We start from the raw sequence: 23027 nt of genomic DNA on the forward strand, positions 1-23027 counted from the left end.
AGGGTATAGAGCTGGTCCAGTGTTCCACGGCCTGGACGAAAACCACACTGTTCCTCCTGAATCCGAGGTTCTACTATCGGCCGGATTCTCCTCTCCAGTACCCTGGCATAGACTTTCCCAGGGAGGCTGAGAAGTGTGATCCCCCTGTAGTTGGAACACACCCTCCGGTCCCCCTTCTTAAAAAGAGGGACCACCACCCCGGTCTGCCATCCCAGAGGCACCGTCCCCGACTGCCACGCGATGCTGCAGAGGCGTGTCAGCCAAGACAGCCCCACAACATCCAGAGACTTGAGGTACTCAGGGCGGATCTCATCCACCCCCGGTGCCTTGCCACCGAGGAGTTTCTTGACTACCTCGGTGACTTCAGCTTGGGTTATGGACGAGTCCACATCTGAGCCCTCAGCCTCTGCTTCCTCAATGGAAGACGTGACAGCGGGATTGAGGAGATCCTCGAAGTATTCCTTCCACCGTCCAACGACATCCCCAGTTGAGGTCAACAGCTCCCCACCTCTACTGTAAACAGCGTTGGTAGGGCACTGCTTCCCTCTCCTGAGGCGCCGGACGGTTTGCCAGAATCTCTTCGAGGCTGACCGATAGTCCTTCTCCATGGCCTCACCGAACTCCTCCCAGGCCCGAGTTTTTGCCTCCACAACCACCCGGGCTGTAGTCCGCTTGGCCTGCCGGTACCTGTCAGCTGCCTCAGGAGTCCCACAAGCCAACCAGGCCCGATAGGACTCCTTCTTCAGCTTGACGGCATCCCTTACTTCCGGTGTCCACCACCGGGTTCGGGGATTGCCGCCTCGACAGGCACCGGAAACCTTACGGCCACAGCTCCGAGCGGCCGCTTCGACAATGGAGGTGGAGAACATGGTCCACTCGGACTCAATATCTCCAGCCTCCCTCGGGATCCGGTCGAAGCTCTGCCGGAGGTGGGAGTTGAAGATCTCTCTGACAGGAGACTCGGCCAAACGTTCCCAGCAGACCCTCACAGTACGTTTGGGTCTGCCGAGTCTGTCCAGCTTCCTCCCTCGCCATCGGATCCAACTCACCACCAGGTGGTGATCGGTTGACAGCTCCGCCCCTCTCTTCACCCGAGTGTCCAAGACATACGGCCGGAGGTCGGATGAAACGACCACAAAGTCAATCATCGACCTACGGCCTAGGGTGTCCTGGTGCCACGTGTACTGATGGACACCCTTATGCTTGAACATGGTGTTCGTTATGGACAAGCTGTAACTAGCACAGAAGTCCAATAACTGAACACCGCTCGGGTTCAGATCAGGGGGGCCGTTCCTCCCAATCACGCCCCTCCAGGTGTCACTGTCGTTGCCCACGTGGGCGTTGAAGTCCCCCAGTAAAACGACGGAGTCCCCAGTCGAAGCACTTTCCAGCACCCCTCCCAGAGACTCCAAGAAGGCTGGGTACTCTGCATTGCCGTTCGGCCCGTAGGCACAAACGACAGTGAGAGACCTATCCCCGACCCGAAGGCGCAGGGAAGCGACCCTCTCGTTCACCGGGGTAAACTCCAACACATGGCAGCTGAGCTGGGGGGCTATAAGCAAACCCACACCAGCCCGCCGCCTCTCACCTTGGGCAACTCCAGAGTGGTGAAGAGTCCATCCTCTCTCGAGGAGTGTGGTACCAGAGCCCAAGCTGTGCGTAGAGGTGAGTCCGACTATCGCTAGTCGGAACCTCTCTACCTCACGCACAATCTCGGGCTCCTTCCCCGCCAGTGAGGTGACGTTCCACGTCCCTAGAGCTAGTTTCCGTGTCCAGGGATCGGGCTGTCGAGGCCCCCGCCTTCGACTGCCACCCGATTGTCTAAGCACCGGCCCCTTACGGTCCCTCCTGTAGGTGGTGAGCCCACGGGAAGGCGGCCCCACGTCGCTCCTTCGGGCTGAGCCCGGCCGGACCCCGTGGGGGGAGGCCCGGCCACCAGGCGCTCGCATACGAGCCCCAACCCCGGGCCTGGCTCCAGGGTGGGGCCCCGGCTGCGCCATACCGGGCGACGTCACGGTTCTTTGATTGTTCCTTCTCATAAGGGGTTTTGAACCGCTCTTAGTCTGACCCGTCGCCTAGGACCTGTTTGCCTTGGGAGACCCTACCAGGGGCATATAGCCCCGGACAACATAGCTCCTAGGGTCATTCGGGTACTCAAACCCCTCCACCACGTTAAGGTGGCAGTTCAAGGAGGGGATATATATATATATATATATATATATATTTAGGAATGTCAGGTACATTGTACATATTATTGCTTTAACCTAACACCCCTAAAGTATCACTTCTTTGTCTTTTTCAACACATTTATTTTTTATAGCAAATCAATTTTTTTATTGTTTGTGGATAATATTTTAACATATTGATAAAAAAATTATTATTCTTTTATATTAGTGCTGTCAAATGATTAATCGCAATTAATCTCATTCAAAATAAAAGTTTTTGTTTGCATAATATATGTGTGTGTGTTGTGCATACTAATTATGTATTGAAATAAACACACATGCATGTATATATTTAAGAAAACTGTTTATATATGAAAAAAATAAACATAATTATATATAATATAAATAATATGAAAGTATTGTAATGTAAAGTGTAATGTATTTCTGTGATGCTCCGCTGTATTTTCAGCATCATTCCTCCAGTCTTCAGTGTCACATGATCTTCAGAAATCAGAATAATATGATGATTTACTGCACAAGAAACATTTCTGATTATCATCAATGTTGAACATTTTTGTGGAAAGTGTGAAACATTTTATTTTTCAGGATTCTCAGATGAATAGAAGGTTCAAAAGAACTGCATTTATTTAAAATAGAAATCATGTGTAACATTATAAATGTCTTTACTGTCACTTTTGATCAATTTAATGCGTCCTTGCTGAATAAAAGGTATTGATTTCTTTCTGATATACAGTATATACTTTAATGCTTCTTTCATTCTTATTTACAGGGAAATGTGCTTAATTATTACAAAAGATAAAGTCACAAGGCATAACATCTTAATGGTCCTAAAAAAGGCTTTTTTATTTCATGATTTCTATTACTTATTGATTTTTGGAATGAAATGTAATTTTTCATAAGGCTCATCCAGTCATATGTAGTCACTTAAAGGCATTATGATCATTAAAATTAAATACTTCTTTCATGGGATATTGAGTTGACCGTTTAAGTGTCGAATCCCTTTGGTTTGTGTTGCCGGAGACAACGTTTTTCTTGCGGTCAGGTTAAGTCCATGGAGGAACGGAGAAGAGGTTGCACTGTACAGTTAAAACATGTTTAATTTCCAGATTTGGAAAAGCCAGGATGTGGCTTCAAATGAGACAAACCAAAGCAAATTGTCCTTCCTTAGCTCATTTTGCATTAGTCCTGCACAATTTGTCAGAGGGTTTGGAGGAGCTCAACGGCTCACAGCACACAGGTCTTCAAAGAGACCAAAGAAATGCTGCAAAAACAGAATCTGATGTTAAAGCTCGTGGGATGGAGTCCAGCACTCTTGTAGTCGCAGGGTTTGCTGGAGCAGAAAAGCAGATAGACTTTATTCAGTTAAGACTAATTTAGTGTTTCTAACAGGGCAGCTCCACATAACTAATAAAGCAAGCATACATTTGAATGCAAATACTTCCCAGCAATATGATGTCTTATCTTCTCATTTAGCTGTAAATTGAGCCTCAGTAATAGAAACACGTGAGATGAGAGGAGCCTTGTCTTGTCAAGCAGATTTGCTCACTTCCTTTCTTTCAGTGTAAAATTATTATAAATTGTCAAAGATTTTAAATGCAATATTGGGTTTGTTCAGCTCAAAGTAAAATACTATAATCACTATCGTCCATTCATCTGAATCAGGAAGAATTTGCTTATTTAGTACATATTAATGATTCATGATTCATTCTCCAAAACTGTTCTAAAATGGTTATTGTGTTTTTTTATGATTTTTAGTTGGCTTAAAATTACTTTACTTTACTTTGCTCTGATCTGTTCTACTCTACTCTACTCTAATCTGTACTACTGTACTCTACTCATTTCTATTCTACAATACTCTGCTCTACTCTATTTTACTCTGATCTGTTCTGCTTTACTCTATTCTACTCTTTTCTATTCTTTTCTACTCCACTCTGCTCTACTCTTTTCTACTCTACTTAACTCTACTCTGCTCTATTCTACTCTACTCATTTCTACTCTACTCTGCTCTACTCTTTTCTACTCTACTATATTCTACTCGGCTCTACTCTGCTCTACTCTACTCTGCTCTATTCTACTCTGATCTAATCTACTCTACTATTTTCTACTCTGCTCTGCTCTACTCTACTCTACTATATTCTACTCTGCTCTACTCTGTTATACTCTGCTCTACTTTGCTTTACATTGCTCTACTCTACTCTTCTCTGCTCTACTCTACTCTGCTCTACTCTACTCTTTTCTACTCTACTCTGCTCTACTCTAATCTTTTCTATTCTACTCTACTCTACTCTGCTCTGCTCTATTCTACTCTGCTCTACTCTACACTACTATTTTCTACTCTACTCTGCTCTGCTCTATTCTACTCTGCTCTACTCTACTCTACTCTACTATATTCTACTCTGCTCTACTCTGTTATACTCTGCTCTACACTGCTCTATTCTACTCTTCTCTGCTCTACTCTACTCTACTCTTTTCTACTCTACTCTGCTCTACTCTGCTCTGCTCTGCTCTACTTTACTCTTTTCTACTCTGCTCTGCTCTACTCTACTCTACTCTACTCTGCTCTACTCTACTCTTTTCTACTCTGCTCTACTCTAATCTTTTCTATTCTACTCAACTCTACTCTACTCAAGTCAACTCTACTATATTCTACTCTACTCTTCTCTACTCTACTCCACTCCACTCCACTCTACTCTACTCTACTATATTCTACTCTACTCTGCTCTTCTCTACTCTACTCTACTCAACTCTACTATATTCTACTCTACTCTGCTCTACTCTACTCTGCTCTACTCTACTCTTTTCTGCTCTGCTCTACTCTAATCTTTTCTATTCTACTCAACTCAACTCTACTATATTCTACTCTACTCTTCTCTACTCTACTCCACTCCACTTTACTCTACTCCACTCTACTCTACTCTACTCTGCTCTGCTCTGCTCTACTCTACTCTACTCTACTCTACTCTTTTCTACTCTGCTCTGCTCAACTCTACTCTACTCTACTATTTTCTACTCTGCTCTGCTCTACTCTAATCTTTTCTATTCTACTCAACTCTACTCTACTCAAGTCAACTCTACTATATTCTACTCTACTCTTCTCTACTCTACTCCACTCCACTCCACTCCACTCCACTCTACTCTACTCTACTCTACTCTACTATATTCTACTCTACTCTGCTCTTCTCTACTCTACTCTACTCAACTCTACTCTACTATATTCTACTCTACTCTGCTCTACTCTACTCTTTTCTACTCTGCTCTACTCCACTCTACTCCACTCCACTCTACTCTGCTCTGCTCTGCTCTACTCTACTCTACTCTTTTCTACTCTGCTCTGCTCTACTCTACTCTACTCTTTTCTACTCTGCTCTGCTCTACTCTAATCTTTTCTATTCTATTCTACTCTACTCAACTCTACTCTACTCAACTCAACTCTACTATATTCTACTCTACTCTACTCCACTCCACTCTACTCTACTCTACTCTACTCAACTCTACTCTACTCTACTATATTCTACTCTACTCTGCTCCACTCTACTCTACTCAACTCTACTCTACTCTGCTCTGCTCTACTCTAATCTTTTCTATTCTACTCTACTCAACTCAACTCAACTCTACTATATTCTACTCTACTCTTCTCTACTCTACTCCACTCTACTCTACTCTACTCTACTCAACTCTACTCTACTATATTCTACTCTACTCTGCTCCACTCTACTCTGCTCCACTCTACTCTACTCTGCTCTACTCTACTCTACTCTGCTCTGCTCCACTCTACTCTACTCTACTCTGCTCTGCTCTGCTCTACTCTACTCTACTCTACTCTACTCTACTCTTTTCTACTCTAATATATTCTACTCTGCTCTACTCTACTCTACTCTTTTCTACTGTACTCTACTCTGCTCTACTCTACTATATTCTACTCTGCTCTACTCTACTCTACTCTTTTCTACTCTATTCTGCTCTACTCTACTCTACTATATTCTACTCTGCTCTACTCTACTCTGTTATACTCTGCTCTACACTGCTCTGCTCTACTCTGCTTTTCTCTACTCTACTCTACTCTACTCTGTTCTACTCTACTCTACTCTTTTCTACTCTACTCTACTCTTTTCTACTCTACTCTGTTCTACTCTACTCTACTCTTTTCTACTCTACTCTACTATTTTCTACTCTACTCTTTTCTACTCTACTCTACTCTGCTCTACTCTACTCTACTATATTCTACTCTACTCTGTTATACTCTGCTCTGCACTGCTCTACTCTGCTCTGCTCTTCTCTACTCTGCTCTACTCTGCTCTACTCTACTCTTTCCTACTCTAATATATTCTCCTCTGCTCTACTCTACTCTTTTCTACTTTACTCTGTTCTACTCTACTCTACTCTTTTCTACTCTACTCTACTCTGCTCTACTCTACTCTACTATATTCTACTCTGCTCTACTCTACTCTGTTATACTCTGCTCTACACTGCTCTGCTCTACTCTGCTCTTCTCTACTCTACTCTACTCTACTCTACTCTACTCTACTGTACTCTGCTCTACTCTACTCTTTCCTGCTCTAATATATTCTCCTCTGCTCTTTTCTACTCTACTCTGTTCTACTCTACTCTACTCTACTCTACTCTTTTCTACTCTACTCTATTCAACTCTACTCTACTATATTCTACTCTACTCTGCTCTACTCTACTCTGCTCTACTCTACTCTTTTCTACTCTGCTCTACTCCACTCTACTCCACTCCACTCTACTCTGCTCTGCTCTGCTCTGCTCTACTCTACTCTACTCTTTTCTACTCTGCTCTGCTCTACTCTACTCTACTCCACTCTTTTCTACTCTGCTCTGCTCTACTCTAATCTTTTCTATTCTACTCTACTCAACTCTACTCTACTCAACTCTACTATATTCTACTCTACTCTACTCTACTCCACTCCACTCCACTCTACTCTACTCTACTCTACTCAACTCTACTCTACTATATTCTACTCTACTCCGCTCCACTCTACTCTACTCAACTCTACTCTACTCTGCTCTACTCTACTCTTTTCTACTCTGCTCTACTCTAATCTTTTCTATTCTACTCTACTCAACTCAACTCTACTATATTCTACTCTACTCTTCTCTACTCTACTCCACTCTACTCTACTCTACTCTACTCTACTCTACTCTACTCTACTCTACTCTACTCAACTCTACTCTACTATATTCTACTCTACTCTGCTCCACTCTACTCTACTATATTCTACTCTACTCTGCTCCACTCTACTCTACTCTACTCTGCTCCACTCTACTCTACTCTGCTCTGCTCTGCTCTGCTCTGCTCTACTCTACTCTACTCTTTTCTACTCTAATATATTCTACTCTTTTCTACTGTACTCTACTCTTTTCTACTGTACTCTACTCTGCTCTACTCTACTATATTCTACTCTGCTCTACTCTACTCTACTCTTTTCTACTCTATTCTGCTCTACTCTACTCTACTATATTCTACTCTGCTCTACTCTACTCTGTTATACTCTGCTCTACACTGCTCTGCTCTACTCTGCTTTTCTCTACTCTACTCTACTCTACTCTACTCTGTTCTACTCTACTCTACTCTTTTCTACTCTACTCTACTCTTTTCTACTCTACTCTGTTCTACTCTACTCTTTTCTACTCTACTCTACTATTTTCTACTCTACTCTGTTCTACTCTACTCTACTCTGCTCTACTCTACTCTACTATATTCTACTCTACTCTGTTATACTCTGCTCTACACTGCTCTACTCTGCTCTGCTCTTCTCTACTCTGCTCTACTCTGCTCTACTCTGCTCTACTCTGCTCTACTCTACTCTTTCCTACTCTAATATATTCTCCTCTGCTCTACTCTACTCTTTTCTACTTTACTCTGTTCTACTCTACTCTTTTCTACTCTACTCTACTCTGCTCTACTCTACTCTACTATATTCTACTCTGCTCTACTCTACTCTGTTATACTCTGCTCTACACTGCTCTGCTCTACTCTGCTCTTCTCTACTCTACTCTACTCTACTCTACTCTACTCTACTGTACTCTGCTCTACTCTACTCTTTCCTGCTCTAATATATTCTCCTCTGCTCTTTTCCACTCTACTCTGTTCTACTCTACTCTACTCTACTCTACTCTACTCTACTCTTTTCTACTCTACTCTACTCTTTTCTACTCTATTCTACTCTACTCTACTCTACTCTACTCTTTTCTACTCTACTCTACTCTACTCTGCTCTGCTCTACTCTACTCTGTTATACTCTACTCTGCTTTACTTTACCTTTACCTTAATTCTCCCAACTTACATTTTTTACATTTGAAATTATTTTTCAAAGTACACATATTTTTTTTAAATATATAAAATTATATATAAAATATATCTCTCTTTCTATATATATTCTCTATTTTCTCTCTCTCTCTCTCTCTCTCTATATATATATATATATATATATATATATATATATATATATATATATAGTATATTTTATTTTATTTATTGTTTTATTTTATTTTATTTTATTATCTCTGTCCATTCGTTCTCCATCAGCAAATTATTTTGATATTTATACTTTACAAAAATAAATAAGTAATTTCCCTGCATCAGATATCAAAATATCACACAAAGTGGCAACTGCAAAACTACTTTTTCTCAAGCTATGTTGCAAATCCTTTTACATTCAGTTCCTTTATTTTACTTACTATAGCAGACAGTTAACTGAATGGTAAAATGTCATATTTTTAAAGCTCTTTATGCTGGGCCTGCAGGTCTGTTTGTAGAGGAATGCAACTGATTGACAGTGACTGTGATGATCTGAAGTGGATCTGCTGGAATGCAGAAAGCAGTGGCTCTGTTTGACAGGATTCATGTTCGCTCACAAACCCCGAGCTCTGCGGCTGCATGCACCGTATCACAGTCCTTTAATGAATGAAGAGCGTTCTCTTTAATTAAAGACTCTACCAGAACCAGCGTCTGGTTTATGTGCTGTTATCACAGTCTGGAGACAGAAGACAATCAGGCTCATCATTTTCTCCCATTCTTCTTTATTTCACAGCATGTTTGTTCCGGTACAACTGGCTGTCCTTCGTCTACCTCATCTACCTCTTACTCATCCCACTCTTTGCCGAGCCGACAAAGACAACAATGCAGGGTGAGTCTTTGGGACCCTTCAGCGGTGAATGTTCCCCGTGTAATGACTTGCTTTCCATCTTTTCAGGAGTTGACTGTAGAAGTATGTGATTTCTGCAGGACTGGAGTTGTTAAAGTAACCCAAGCAAGTTCCCAAAACACTCTTTTGAAGATGTTTTATTTGAAATGGTTACTGTTACACTTTGACATAATATTTTCCCAACTCAGAAGCTCAGAAGCGATATTCAGATCAGTGGTCAACAAATATGGGTTAAAAATAAAACCATAAAAATTACACTTTCATTAAATAAAATTTATCTTAGCTGAAATAAAATATATATAAACTTAAATTATTATATTTATTTGTTATTACTTAATTTATTTCAGATAGTTGGCAATTAAAAATTTCTTCTTTTTATTTCGTTTAAGCTGAAGTACTAAAATAGGTTAACTAAAACTAAATAAAACCAAAACTGAAACTTAATAAAAAGCTATAAACACATTTTCTTTTTTTTAAACAATACAAAATAAATAAACAAATAGATAAAAAAACACACACATCAAAATTACAAAAAAAAAATACAAAATAAAAAACATAAAATATAATTTAAAATATTAACAAAGAATATAGCAATGATACTAAATTAACACTAATTTATTCATACAGTTTGTTATAGTTTTATGTAATTACAATAGATAACTTAGTAAATTTTGATATCATTGTTCAGTTTGAGCGTTTTAATATATATATAAAAATACATAGTTGATAAATTATAGATTAATAACACATGACTCTGCTCTTTTAAAACATTTATTTATTCATTTATTTATTTATTTACAATATCTGTGTAAAAAAAATTATTTACTACTACTACTATTACTACTACTTTTGATTATTATTATTATTATTATTATTATTATTATTATTTAAGGTGACAAAACAAAAAACAAAAAAAGTTTTAAGTTAAATTATATTTTTTACTATAACTACATTTCTGTCTTTTTTTCCTTTTCTTTTTAACTGTAGATAATCCATTGAAATATAATTGTCATGAATAGGTGGAAAGCGGCTAAACAAACTAATTAAAAAAATAAAATTTAAAAATAAAATTAGAGTTTTATATTGAAAGTTATTTACTGTAACAGAATAAAAAAAAATAAAAAAATCCATTAATAAAAAATTGGTCAGTGTGAGTAAACCTTTCAACAATAAATAATATATCAAAGTTGTTGTTTTTTTTAATGTGTATTATGTCATTGGACGCACAGGATGCCTCAGTTTCTTGGACAAATTGAACAAAGTTTTAATCTTGATGTTTAGTCTTGATAATCTCACTTGCCAAACTTTCTAAGTAAAAGTTAAAGGGACAGTTCACATCATTGCTGTATTACAGATGGATTTAGCAGCTCACTGAGATTAATTACAGCTTTAAGGCCTCAGGATGAATATCATGAGAAATATCCGGGGAGTGTGTGATATTTGTGTATCACCCTGACACGGTCGAGCCTCGTGTTTCCTCCAGAATGAGTTTCACACACTGTTATTAAGGTGTGTCTCTGGTTTTATTCAGAAACACATCTGTGTTGCTTCTTCAGCTGCTAGTTCTGTGAGGCTCTGCACTGAATGCTGTTCTGCGTATCTCGAGGCTGATGAATGGTTTGCTGGAGATCCTGATCCTGATAACCAGAGCCTAAAATCTCTCTGATATCACACGAATCACCTAGATGGATAGAGAAGGAGAGTAAATGGAGACAAATTAAGATTTTTGTTCTCATGAGGAAAAGACCATAGTAAATGGACACCAAGAGTCCGAAGAGTTTCATGGGAAATCTCAGTAATGTTTCTAAACTGAGCTCGGATTTAATCACACCAGAATCTGAAATGATTTCAAAATCTTGAATGATCAAATTACACGAGCTTCATGCTATTCACTTCAGTTTCAGAGCTCTTTTACTGTAAGTCTGATTTCTCAGTTTTTGTTTTGTTTTGCTCATCTAGGCTGAATTTATTTGATCAAAAATACAGTAAAAACAGAAATGTTGTGAAATATTATTACATCTGTTTCCTGTGTGAATCTGTGTTAAAGTGTAAAAGCTGTATTTCCATCATTATTCATCCAGTCTTCAGTGTCACATGATCTTCAGAAATCATGAAAATATGATGATTTACTTGAATAAATGCATATGATTGTGAGCTAAAGTTTATTGCCTATTTACAAAAAAGGGAAAAGGCCTTGACTAAATGTCCCGCCCCAGAAGAATCAGGGAAAGATTTCCTGTCAAAACAGGAAAGGCAGCGGGTCTTTCGTAGGTCTTTAGGTCTCCTGAACTATGAAAGAGTGACCTGTGAGCAATAAAAACTTCCTCTGGAAGGATGTTTCGCTGCTTTATAAAAGCATCTCGCCAAAAGTTTGAATCACTGGGTTTATGTGTTGCTTTGGACAAAATACTCCTCTCTTCTGGGTTGAGCTGTTCACTTAAAGGAACAGTTCACCCACAAATCTGCTCAACCTCAGACTATCCCAAGATCAGGATGAGTTTGTTTCTTCATCAGGTTTGGAGAAATACAGCACTGCATCTGTGTCTCATCAACGGATGCTCTGCAGTGAATGGGTGCCGTCAGAACGAGAGTCTGATAAAAACATCACAATAATCCACAGCACTCCAGTCCATCAGTGAACATCTGGAGAAGACAAAAGCTGAAACAAACTCATCCTGATCTCAGATGACCTGAGGGTGAACACATTTCCAGCTAATTTTCGTTGTTGCTTGAATAAATCCTCTAAACCACAGAATGAGATCATCTGTGAGAGTGAAAGGAGTCTGGTTTGATCTGGAAATGACTCCCTTACGGAGTGGCGATAATGCTATAGTATCATCAGTGTAGAATCCAGATGTTCTTCAGCAGTAATGCTCAGTCAAAGCGGACGGCTGGTGTTTGTTAATGCAGAGGGAGTGACTGAAGCACCTGAGGCTTGTGGAGGCTTGTAGCTCGTCTGCATCTGTGACTGAGCAGAGCTGAGATGACCTGCCTGATCTTTACACACTCTTTTCTTTCTTTATTAGTGCTGCTTGCCTAAACAAGCATCGCAGTTATTATTGCTCATACTTCTCTTTCTCATGCCCCTAAACCATGTGTGTTACAGACATGAATCATAACTAGTGATCAGACTCAGATTTCCACCTGGCCAACAATACAATACAGATGACTGACATTTCCAGACATCCAGAACCTATATTTACACAAAAAGGCTCTTAAATTGGTACATTATACAGTACGTTATATTACTGATACATTCTAATATTAGATCAAATAGGGAAACAAATATTTTATTAAATAAGTGACTAGATTTGGTGTTATTTTAGTATCATTGAGATAATATTGTAATTTCTTTAAAGTTTTTATTTTTCATTTTAATTTTAGTTACACTTTTAGTCGTTTTGTATTTTAGTCCTTTACAGTTTTTAAACTCTATTTCTTTTTTAAATTAATTTTTAAAACTACAATTTTTAATATTATATTTTCATTTTAATTTTTTATTTTAGTTCATCAAATTAACCTAAACGAAAATTAGAAAATGACAAATGATTTTTATGGTTATTCTCATAATATTACAATTTTATTCTCAAAATTGTATTACATAAATCTCATAATGTTGTGATTTTACTCTTAAAACTGGGACTTTTGTACAAAACCTATTTATGCATTTTGTTTTAAATGTTTAATTATTTATTTATTCCTAATGGTGTTTCGAGTTTTCCGTGAGCACATATTCTCAAAACTAACAATGCACATTAAAATAGAAAATTGCACTTTTCTAAAAATAACTTTGGAATGGACTTCAGACTCTTTAAATATTTTTTTTTTTTTTTTGGTAATCTTGTATTGCATTTAAAGTGTCACTACACTTTTATTTTTTAACTTCTAACAGTCTGATGAAAGATCGCCCATCACTGAGCCACTGCTGTTGCACACATGGAGCTGATTTAAGGACAGCTGTGGAGTGGGAACATGAATCTCTAACACAGCACTGATTCGGCCGATGGCTGCGGGTCACGGTTCAGACGGTGGACAGATGAAGATGTTTCCCATCTGTGCAGCTGATCTTTACCCCACTGCACGCTTCTGGCGTCATATGACGCGACTCTCAGTCTGCAATCCATCATATAGCACAGATAAACATGAAGCGCTATATAGCTTTTCACTGGGCAGTTTTAAATTATTTGCATGTGAGAAAGACCTAGAAACATTGAGCAATACACAAAAATACAGTAGGACATGTGCCTAAAAATTAAGGGTGTTTTTTGATACCACATGGAAAGTTTAGAGCTTGCATATGTATATACTTACAATTCAGAATTGTGGAGTTACAAACTCAAAATTCAGAGAGAAAAAATACAGCATTTACTTGCATTTACTTGTATTTTTTTATCCCATGGTGGAAACAAGCTTCCATAGAAATGCGAGTTATATAGCTAGTGAAATCTTCTCTGTCGGCTGATGAAAGAAAGTGATTTTCGTTTCGTTTGACATGAGGGTGAGGGCATTTTTGTTGGAGAAACAGTGATGTAATGAGAACAACGAAACCCCGCTGATCCCAGGAGAAAGAGAAGTGTAAGTGCAGGACAAAGAGACGATGTGTCCTCTTCAGGAAACAGAGCGAGCCATGATTCGCAGGTCCTTATGAGCAGTCATCTTCATTTATTCACTTATTTATTTTGTAGTACCGAGGAAATCTTGCTGTTGGAAGTTCATCAGCTTTAATCCACTTGCATGTAGTAGTATGTAACAGCTTCATTTGCTTATTTTCCCCCTTCTTTTTAATCCTTTTGTATGTTTTATATAAGAGCGTTCTGGGTCTGTAATAAACTGTGCAGTAAGAAAAGCTCAGACCAGACTGTTCCTGCGCTACAGAGATCTGCTGGGGTTTTATAAATGAATCAGAGCTTGTGATGATTCACTTGCTTGACACGTAAACTCAGAAACCAGATGCTGAGCGAAATACTGACCAAAGTATCTGGGAACAATAAACAACTATTCAAGCATTTTGGTTTTAAAAAGTTCAAAGTGTGAAGTAAAGCAGCGTGTTTTCATTCAGTGATTCACGCCAGGGGATTTCTGTGTATTTATCAGGAAGAAAGTCCAACTCAACTGTAGATTGATTGCATTTATCCCAATAATGCAAAATGTGCAGTGCATGTGTATGTTTATAATAATTTCACATTGACTTGTGAACTCAGGTCATTTATTCAGAATGATCTGTTTTATAATTATAATCTTAAATCTAGCTTAAATATTTATCTTGTATTTATCTGAAATAATTTTAAATAAAATAAATAATATCTGTACTACTGATTTTAGGTGCCTTTTTAATGTTATTTTATATCTTATTGTGTATATATGTATGTACACTACTGTTCAAAAGTTTGCAGTCAGTATTTTGTTATTTTTGTAGGAAATGTATATTTTTATCCACCAAGGACACTTTTAATTGATCAAAAGTGACGGTAAAGCCATTTATAATGTTGCAAAAGATTTCTATTTCAAATAATTGCTCTTCTTCTGAACTTTCTGTTCATCTGTGAATCCTGAAAAATAAAAATACATCAGTTTCCACAGAAATATTGTGCAGCACAGCTGTGTTCAACACTGATAATAATCAGAAATGTTTCTTGAGCAGTAAATCATCATATTTTCATGATTTCTGAAGATCATGTGACACTGAAGACTGGAGGAATGATGCTGAAAATACAACGGAGCATCACAGAAATACATTACACTTTAACACAGATTCACACAGAAAAAAAATAGTTTAAAAATAGTAATACTTTTTTTTTACAGTAGATACTCTTTTTTTTTCTTCAGAAACACTACAAACTCTTACCAATCCCAAGCTTTTGAATGATAGTGTATGTACTGTACATACCGTATGATAACCATTAAACTCTACCAGGCTTCGATAGTTCCCCTCGGGCTTAAAGTAATTGTAGTGTAAGAATGCATTGATTCAAATCAATTATGAGAGGAGAGACACTCCCATAAGAGTAACATTTTAAGGCTTTCATGATTAATTTCGACTCTGTCCTGGTCATTGCTGTCAACTGTGAATCTCCAGTTTCCATTTAAGTCTCTAAAAGCTTTTGGAGAGGTGATGGTATCGACTGAGGTTCTGCTGTCGTCAGTGATGCTGCATTGTCTGTGTGTTCTGGTCAATTGATCAATAATTATATCCACAGAAAGTCCCTTCATAAAACTACAAAAGCAACTTGCAACACCAACATCTCTGTACAGAGGAACCAAGGGGATTTTTGACGGTCCAAACCATCTGCAGCTTTCAATTTGGCAATATTGAAAACGATTACGAAGTCTGGCCCATTTTTTGGAGCTCTCAGAGAATGAAGATGCACAGATTTTCACCATTACACACCGCACACAAACACTGAGACTCGTTCAGTCGCCTCAAATGGATGCAATGGAACAGAATAATGAGAAACCGCGGCCCAATGTGCCAGCAGAGCAGCCTTTAGTCCTCCGCCGCTAAATAACAAACACATCTGGTCCATATTTGCACTTCCTGTGCTGGTTTCGCCTTTCTTCTGCGGAGGAGCTCAAACTCACTTCGGCTTTTACTAAAATTCCTGCTGCACCTCATAATGTCTTCAGTACATGACCTGCGTTGTCCGTTTGCTTACAGTCATCATCGGCACATATTCAATCCAACGAATGACTGACTAATGCGTTTTTTCATCACTCTATGCACAAGTCAAAAGAAAGCCTTTGCTGCTGTTGAAGAGAATGTTTTCTAATTAGGATAAAACGCACAGTAAAACCGATGGCATGAGCAGACCCCTAAAACATTTTCATAACAGTAAACCACTGTAAAGATTGTAAAATCTTGGCAGACAGCGATTTCCGAGTCCTCGGATGCTTTAGACATTATTATTGGTAGGTGTTAATACATTGATGGAGATAAGTGCTCCAAAAATTCATGTTTCTCTGATTTCCGCATGGTATTTAGCTGAAACTTGATATGTCTGTTCAATCATTTCTTTATTAGTTTTAAAACCCCATAAAATGGTTTGATCAACACAATTGTTTTCCTGTATTGATATAAATATCAAATACCCTTATACTTACAATATAGCTACACATATGTATAAAATACGAGAGGATCTTATCTGGTTAATTTTCTGGGATCAGAAATGTACAATTATGACTGTAATAAGTGTAAATAGAAAAAGTCTCTCCCGTGAAACAATGTGCTGCACTATATTTTATTTAATATATTTTATTTTTCAGAGTTCACAAGGGATTAGAAAGTTCAGAAGAACAGCATTTATTTGAGTTTTTTTTTTTTTCTTTACTGTCCCTTTTGACCAATTTAATGCATCTTTGATGAAAAAAAAACAGACCTGGTTTTCTGCCTCAGCCACTTCCTTGACCACCATTTACAGAGGATATTAGTTCCAAAGCATTTGTCCAAATACAAACACATTTCTTCAAATTCAAACCCTCAAGTAGGGTGACATTTTTTACAGATACTTTTATGATCTTTAATTTGTGATATAATCTGTCCAGAGTTGACAATTGAATTATGCACTCATGGGTTTGCATATTTGGGCCGGATGGGTTGTGGGTATTTTTTAATATCTTAAATAAATGCTTGATGCTATCTGTTCTATTCCCAGCATCCTTTGATAGCGGACCGACACCCACCCAACCCAACCCCTTCTCTTCTTTCATAAACAGTGTTTAAATGCAGAAATCTAAACTTTTCAAAAATCAAAAAACTTTTTGACCCGTTTATGGCCTGCATTACTCACAACGTTGTTTCACTTAGATTTTTCTGAAACTGCCACGGCTCTGAACTCACACTGAGCCTCGTGATCCTAAATGATGAACAGCCCAAACACTGCCAAAAACATCAGCGCTAAATGAATGCCCAGAGTGAGAGAGAGAAACAGAGAGAGCTGTGCACTAATAACAGTGGATTACTGCAGCTCTTTTCTATTAAGAGCAGAAAGACAGGTTCAACTCGATGAACTTTCACCCTGACACGTGGAGTGCTTGTATTTGGACTAAAACCATCTGGAATATTACAAGTCATTGATTGAGCTCTTCTTCCTCTGTAACAGTCAACAGAATTTGATGTTACAACTTAAATGAATAGTTCACCTGAAAATGAAAGTTTGTAAAATTGTCCTCATCATCAGGTCATCCGAGATGAAGAGAAGTTTGTTTATTCATCAGATTTGGAGAAATGTGTCATTGCATCATTTGCTCTACAGTGGATCCTCTGCAGTGAATGGGTGCCATCAGATGTGAGAGACAATCATCTGTTTGATGATTGCCCCTTGGTAATATTATTAGAAAACACGGAATTAGCTTCCACTGTTATGCTGATGATACTCAGCTATATATCTCAACGAGACCAGATGAAACTTCCCAATTATCTAAGCTAACAGAGTGTGTTAAAAATGTAAAAGATTGGATGACCAATAATTTTCTCCAATTAAATTCTGGTGTACTGTTACTTCCTGTACAGTCAGAAATCTGGGTGTTATATTAGACAGCAACTTGTCTTTTGAAAATCATATTTCCCATGTTACAAAAACTGCATTCTTCCATCTTAGAAACATTGCCAAGCTACGAAACATGTTATCTGTTTCTGATGCAGAAAAGCTAGTTCATGCATTCATGACCTCTAGACTGGACTATTGTAATGCACTTCTAGGTGGTTGTCCTGCTTCGTCAATAAACAAGCTACAGGTCGTCCAAAATGCAGCAGCTAGAGTCCTTACCAGGTCAAGAAAATATGATCATATTACCCCAATTTTACAGTCTCTGCACTGGCTACCTATTAAGTTCCGTATCAGTTACAAATTATCATTACTTACCTATAAGGCCCTAAATGGTTTAGCTCCTGCGTACCTAACTAGCCTTCTACCACGCTACAACCCATCACGCACCCTAAGGTCACAAAATGCTGGACTTTTGGTAGTTGCTAGGATAGCAAAGTCCACTAAAGGAGGTAGAGCTTTTTCACATGTGGCTCCCAAACTCTGGAATAGCCTTTCTGATAATGTTCGGGGTTCAGACACACTCTCTCTGTTTAAATCTAGATTAAAAACGCATCTCTTTCGCCAAGCATTCAAATAATGTATCTCTTAAATTGTGAGTGTAGTAGCATCTGATCAAATGCACATTCTTATTCTTTAGCTTGGGTTAAACTAATTAATTTTACTTTGTTGGATCAGCAGCTATGCTAATGATGTAATGATGTCTATGCTAAGAGGACCCCAGATGATGCTAACCCTGAATCAACAACAGAACTAACAAATATTGCTACAAGTGTGACTGCATCATATAATAATTGCTGTTAATGATGTTCATCGTCTGGCTGACTACGTCTTGTATTAATTTTTCTAAAAATCCTGTCATACGTGCACAAACTGACAGTCACCACTTATAAGCTACTACTAAATATTGTAGAAACGTAATTTTCTGTAAAGTTGCTTTGTAACGATTTGTATTGTAAAAAGCGCTATACAAATAAACTTGAATTGTTTGGACTCTCATTCTGATGGCACCCATTCACTGTAGAGCATCCATCGCTGAGACAGTGATGCGACGACACATTTCTATAAATCGTCCAGTGTCTGCAGTGTTTCTCTCCAGAAGTTATAACCAATAAAAAATGTCTTTGTTTAAACTAGATTTGCATTTATCTAATCCTCTAATCATCAGCAAGCTTCCATTCTTCTTGTCATCTCCAGCAGACTTGTTGTTGTTCTGGTTTTTATGTTTCTGTCATGATTCTGCCTTCATGTCCTGATTTTTCTCTAGTCTTGAGGCAGGATCATGACAGACCCGTGTTTTGTGTACAAGCACATGGCCTTGTCTTTGGGCCATGTGCTTGTGTTGTCTCGTTCCCTTGCCCCGCCCCCCTTGTCTTCATTGATTTACCTGTTCCACCTGTTGTGTTCTTTAGTAGCCTCCCTTTATAACCTTGTGTGTTTCTCTGTCCCTTTGTCGGTTCATTGTTTAATATTGCCTATTTCTGTCAAATGTTGCTAACTGTTAATGTATGTGAGAGCTGTCCGTAAGTAAGTCTGTAGAGAGTCTTGTCTAAGTTGTTGTTTGATCCTGTTTTAGTCATAGTCTAGTTTGTAAAGTGTTAGTCTAGTTTTGTCATCTTTCGTCTGTCTAGCCCTTGTTTTGCCCCCTCGTGGGTTTTGTTTTCCTGTTTTGAATAATAAACCGTGTTGCTGTGACATCTGTCTGCATTTGGGTTCATCCTCCACCATCCTCATAACAGAATGAACCGACCAACAAGGAACCCAGCAGACAGCATGTCCTCCTTTGAGCACAACTCAGACGACCTTGCACAATGGTGGCACCGGGCTATCGACGATGCAAGGAATGGCAAGCTGCCAATTCTTCCCCAGGGAGAGCGGTCCCTGAGAGAGTACGCTCGGGTCGCGAACGAGAGGAGATTGTTCCTACCGGATAGCCTCCTCAACCGCTACCTCATAGCGGGCCTCAACGCTCCTCCACCCCTGGCAGAACGGGAGAGGCTGATCTGCTGCTCGTTTGGTGACATGGTGGATAGTTTGTCGCTGAGGGAGTCGCGGGGTTCCACCTTATTGTCACCATCACCCAAGCTATCAGTGATCCCGGAGGGTCGTGTCCTGGCTGTGGTTACCCAGGGGAATCAGGCAGGCTCCACTTCCACCCCTGAGGCTACAGTCGTCCCCGAAGGTCTTCGTGGCAAACGAGGGAGACGGACTTCATGGGATTCTTCGTCGGAGTCATCCTCGGCTGAGTCAGCGCTGTCTGAGACTGCCCGTCCAACGCAAGTCACAGATCCCGCTGAGCCTCACCCACCGGCCACATGTCCGGCTCTGTCTTCCACACCACGACCTAAGAGGAAGAGGAGGAGAAAGGGAGCCTCTCACCCTTCATCTCCGCCGGCCCCAGAGCCCGGTACTGCAAGCGCTTTCCCAGGCGCTGTTCCAGAGCCCGCTACTGCAAGCGCTCTCCCAGGTGCTGTTCCAGAGCCCACTACTGTAAGCGCTCTCCCAGGTGCTGTTCCAGAGCCCGATACTGTAAGCACTCTCCCAGGTGCTGTCCCAGAGCCCGCTATCGTGAGTACCGCAGAGAGAGTCGCGGCCAATTCAGCTGCTGAAGCTGTCTTGCGGGCTGTTTCCGCGCATCAAGAGATGCCTGTCGTCGTCGCTGCTGACACTTTGGCAGAATATCTAAAGCGTCTTGTCCAGATTCTCGAAGCCCCTGGCAAGTCTGTCATGTCTAGTACTGAGTCCAAAGATTCTACGAGCGCCGAACCCCAGTCAGCTGCTGTGAGCGCCGAACCCCAGTCAGCTGCCGTGAGCGCAGTACCCCAGTCTGCTGCGGACGTTGATCTCCCCGATTCAGAGATGGGGAGCGCTGATACTGAGCCGTCGTTGGGGGGCTCTATTCTTGCTTCTGCTCCAATATCACCCGCCAAGTTCCCCCGGAGTCCCAGTGCTCAGTCCTCGTCCCGGAGACCCAAGACCCCCAGTCCTCCCATCCACCCTGGACTGCCCCCTTAGAACTTTGTACTTCCCCCACCTCCTCTGCCTTGTTTATTGTTTTTGATTTTGCATCCTAACCCTGTGATTGTTTTTTCATGTTTGCCTTTAGTGTTATTTGTCATGTCTTGTTGGTTTGTGTCTTTGTCCCAGTCAGTCGTGTCCCGTGTTTGATGTTCCCTTGAGGAGCGTCTGGAAGCCGCTCCTTAAGGGAGGGGTTCTGTCATGATTCTGCCTTCATATCCTGATTTTTCTCTAGTCTTGAGGCAGGATCATGACAGACCCGTGTTTTGTGTACAAGCACATGGCCTTGTCTTTGGGCCATGTGATTGTGTTGTCTCGTTCCCTTGCCCCGCCCCCCTTGTTACCCTAGTTTTGTCTTCATTGATTTACCTGTTCCACCTGTTGTGTTCATTAGTAGCCTCCCTTTATAACCTCGTGTGTTTCTCTGTCCCTTTGTCGGTTCATTGTTTAATATTGCCTATTTCTGTTAAATATTGCTAACTGTTAATGTATGTGAGAGCTGTCCGTAAGTCTGTAGAGAGTCTTGTCTAAGTTGTTGTTTGATCCTGTTTTAGTCATAGTCTAGTTTGTAAAGTGTTAGTCTAGTTTTGTCATCTTTCGTCTGTCTAGCCCTTGTTTTGCCCCCTCGTGGGTTTTGTTTTCCTGTTTTGAATAATAAACCGTGTTGCTGTGACATCTGTCTGCATTTGGGTTCATCCTCCACCATCCTCATAACAGTTTCTTTTTAAAACTTTGAAACAAAAAACTGTGGACCAACTAATTAGTTCCAAACACATACTGTACATGTATTCTATGCTGATCAGGAAATCTGTCACGCACTTATGTAGCAAATTACTGTATACTTCTAACTTTGTTTATGATGCAGACTGTATGCACAATGTTTGTATTAATTATTTTCTTTCAACAGGTCACACAGGGCGTTTGCTGAAATCCCTGTGCTTCACCAGTATGACGTTCCTGCTGCTGCACATCATCTACCAAATCACAATCAACAGTCTGTTAGCAGGAGACAACATCGAGCCCAACTTCAACTGTGAGTGCTAACTAGATCTAGCTCTCTGCAGATTCTTAAACCAGACTAATGCATTAGATGGAGCCGGTTGAGATCAGGTGGTAAAGAAAACCAGTTTGATTTGTTTAATTGATTTAACCAGTTAAACATAATGAACCAATCAAACACTCCTGCACTTGTAGTATACAAAGTATAGGTATGCTAATTGGAGAGAAGGACCTTTCCAAACAACTTTCCAGTTTTCTTCTGGACACGGAAGTCGTGGCCTAATGGTTAGAGAGTCTGACTCGCAATCGAAGGGTTGTGAGTTTGAGTCTCGGGCCGGCAGGAATTGTGGGTGGGGGGAGTTCATGTACAGTTCTCTCTCCACCTTCAATACCACGACTGAGGAGCCCTTGAGCAAGGCATCGAATCCCCAACTGCTCCCCAGGCGCCGCAGCATAAATGATGCCCACTGCTCCGTGTGTGTGCTCACAGTGTGTGTGTGTGTTCACTGCTGTGTGTGTGCACTTTGGATGGGTTAAAAGCAGAGCACTAATTCTGAGTATGGGTCACCATACTTGGCTGAATGACGTCACTTTCACAACCAGTAGCGTACGTTTTGATTTTGCTCAAAGTTGCTTTTTTTTTTTAAACCTATACCTACATTTAAGTGTTAAAGAAAACAATGCTTGAAGAGAGAATTTGATTTATTTTGAAAAGTAGAGGATTTGATCTTATTTTGATGTATTGCATGTTCAGCAATTCATACAATATTCGGGGGGCCATGACATTTCAGTGAAAATCAGCAAAATGATGGCTTGCAAATTTTTTCAAAAACGCTGGTGGAGGAAGATTAATGGTTTCATTTCAGTTAACTAGAGTTGTCAGTGTCATTAACACATCATCATTAGTTTCAGATGAGTACTAAAATGTTCTTTGCTCACAAAATCCATTAGCTACTTAAGCCACTAAAATGTGAAACCAGTAAAAGTGTATGTATGGTTGAAAGTTTGTGTGAGGATAGGCTAGTTTGATTTGTATAAGTCAAGCTACATGCGATTGCTTAAGCTGCTGAGGTGGACGGAGGTCAAACGTATGTCTGGATCATGTTACCCAACGCTAG

General features: G+C 39.9%; 1 protein-coding gene across 1 annotated transcript in view; it reads left to right on the forward strand.

The window, feature by feature from the left end:
* Nucleotides 1-23027, forward strand: part of LOC132115610 (piezo-type mechanosensitive ion channel component 2-like) — a 130675-nt gene that overhangs the window by 16355 nt on the left and 91293 nt on the right. Inside the window, exons 2-3 of the mRNA XM_059524026.1 lie at nucleotides 9239-9334; nucleotides 21818-21943. Of these exons, the coding sequence (XP_059380009.1) occupies nucleotides 9239-9334; nucleotides 21818-21943 (222 nt within the window). The remainder of the gene's footprint in view (nucleotides 1-9238; nucleotides 9335-21817; nucleotides 21944-23027) is intronic.

The sequence above is a fragment of the Carassius carassius genome, chromosome 35 (genome assembly GCF_963082965.1).
Source record: "Carassius carassius chromosome 35, fCarCar2.1, whole genome shotgun sequence".
In the NCBI taxonomy this organism is placed as follows: Eukaryota; Metazoa; Chordata; class Actinopteri; order Cypriniformes; family Cyprinidae; genus Carassius; species Carassius carassius.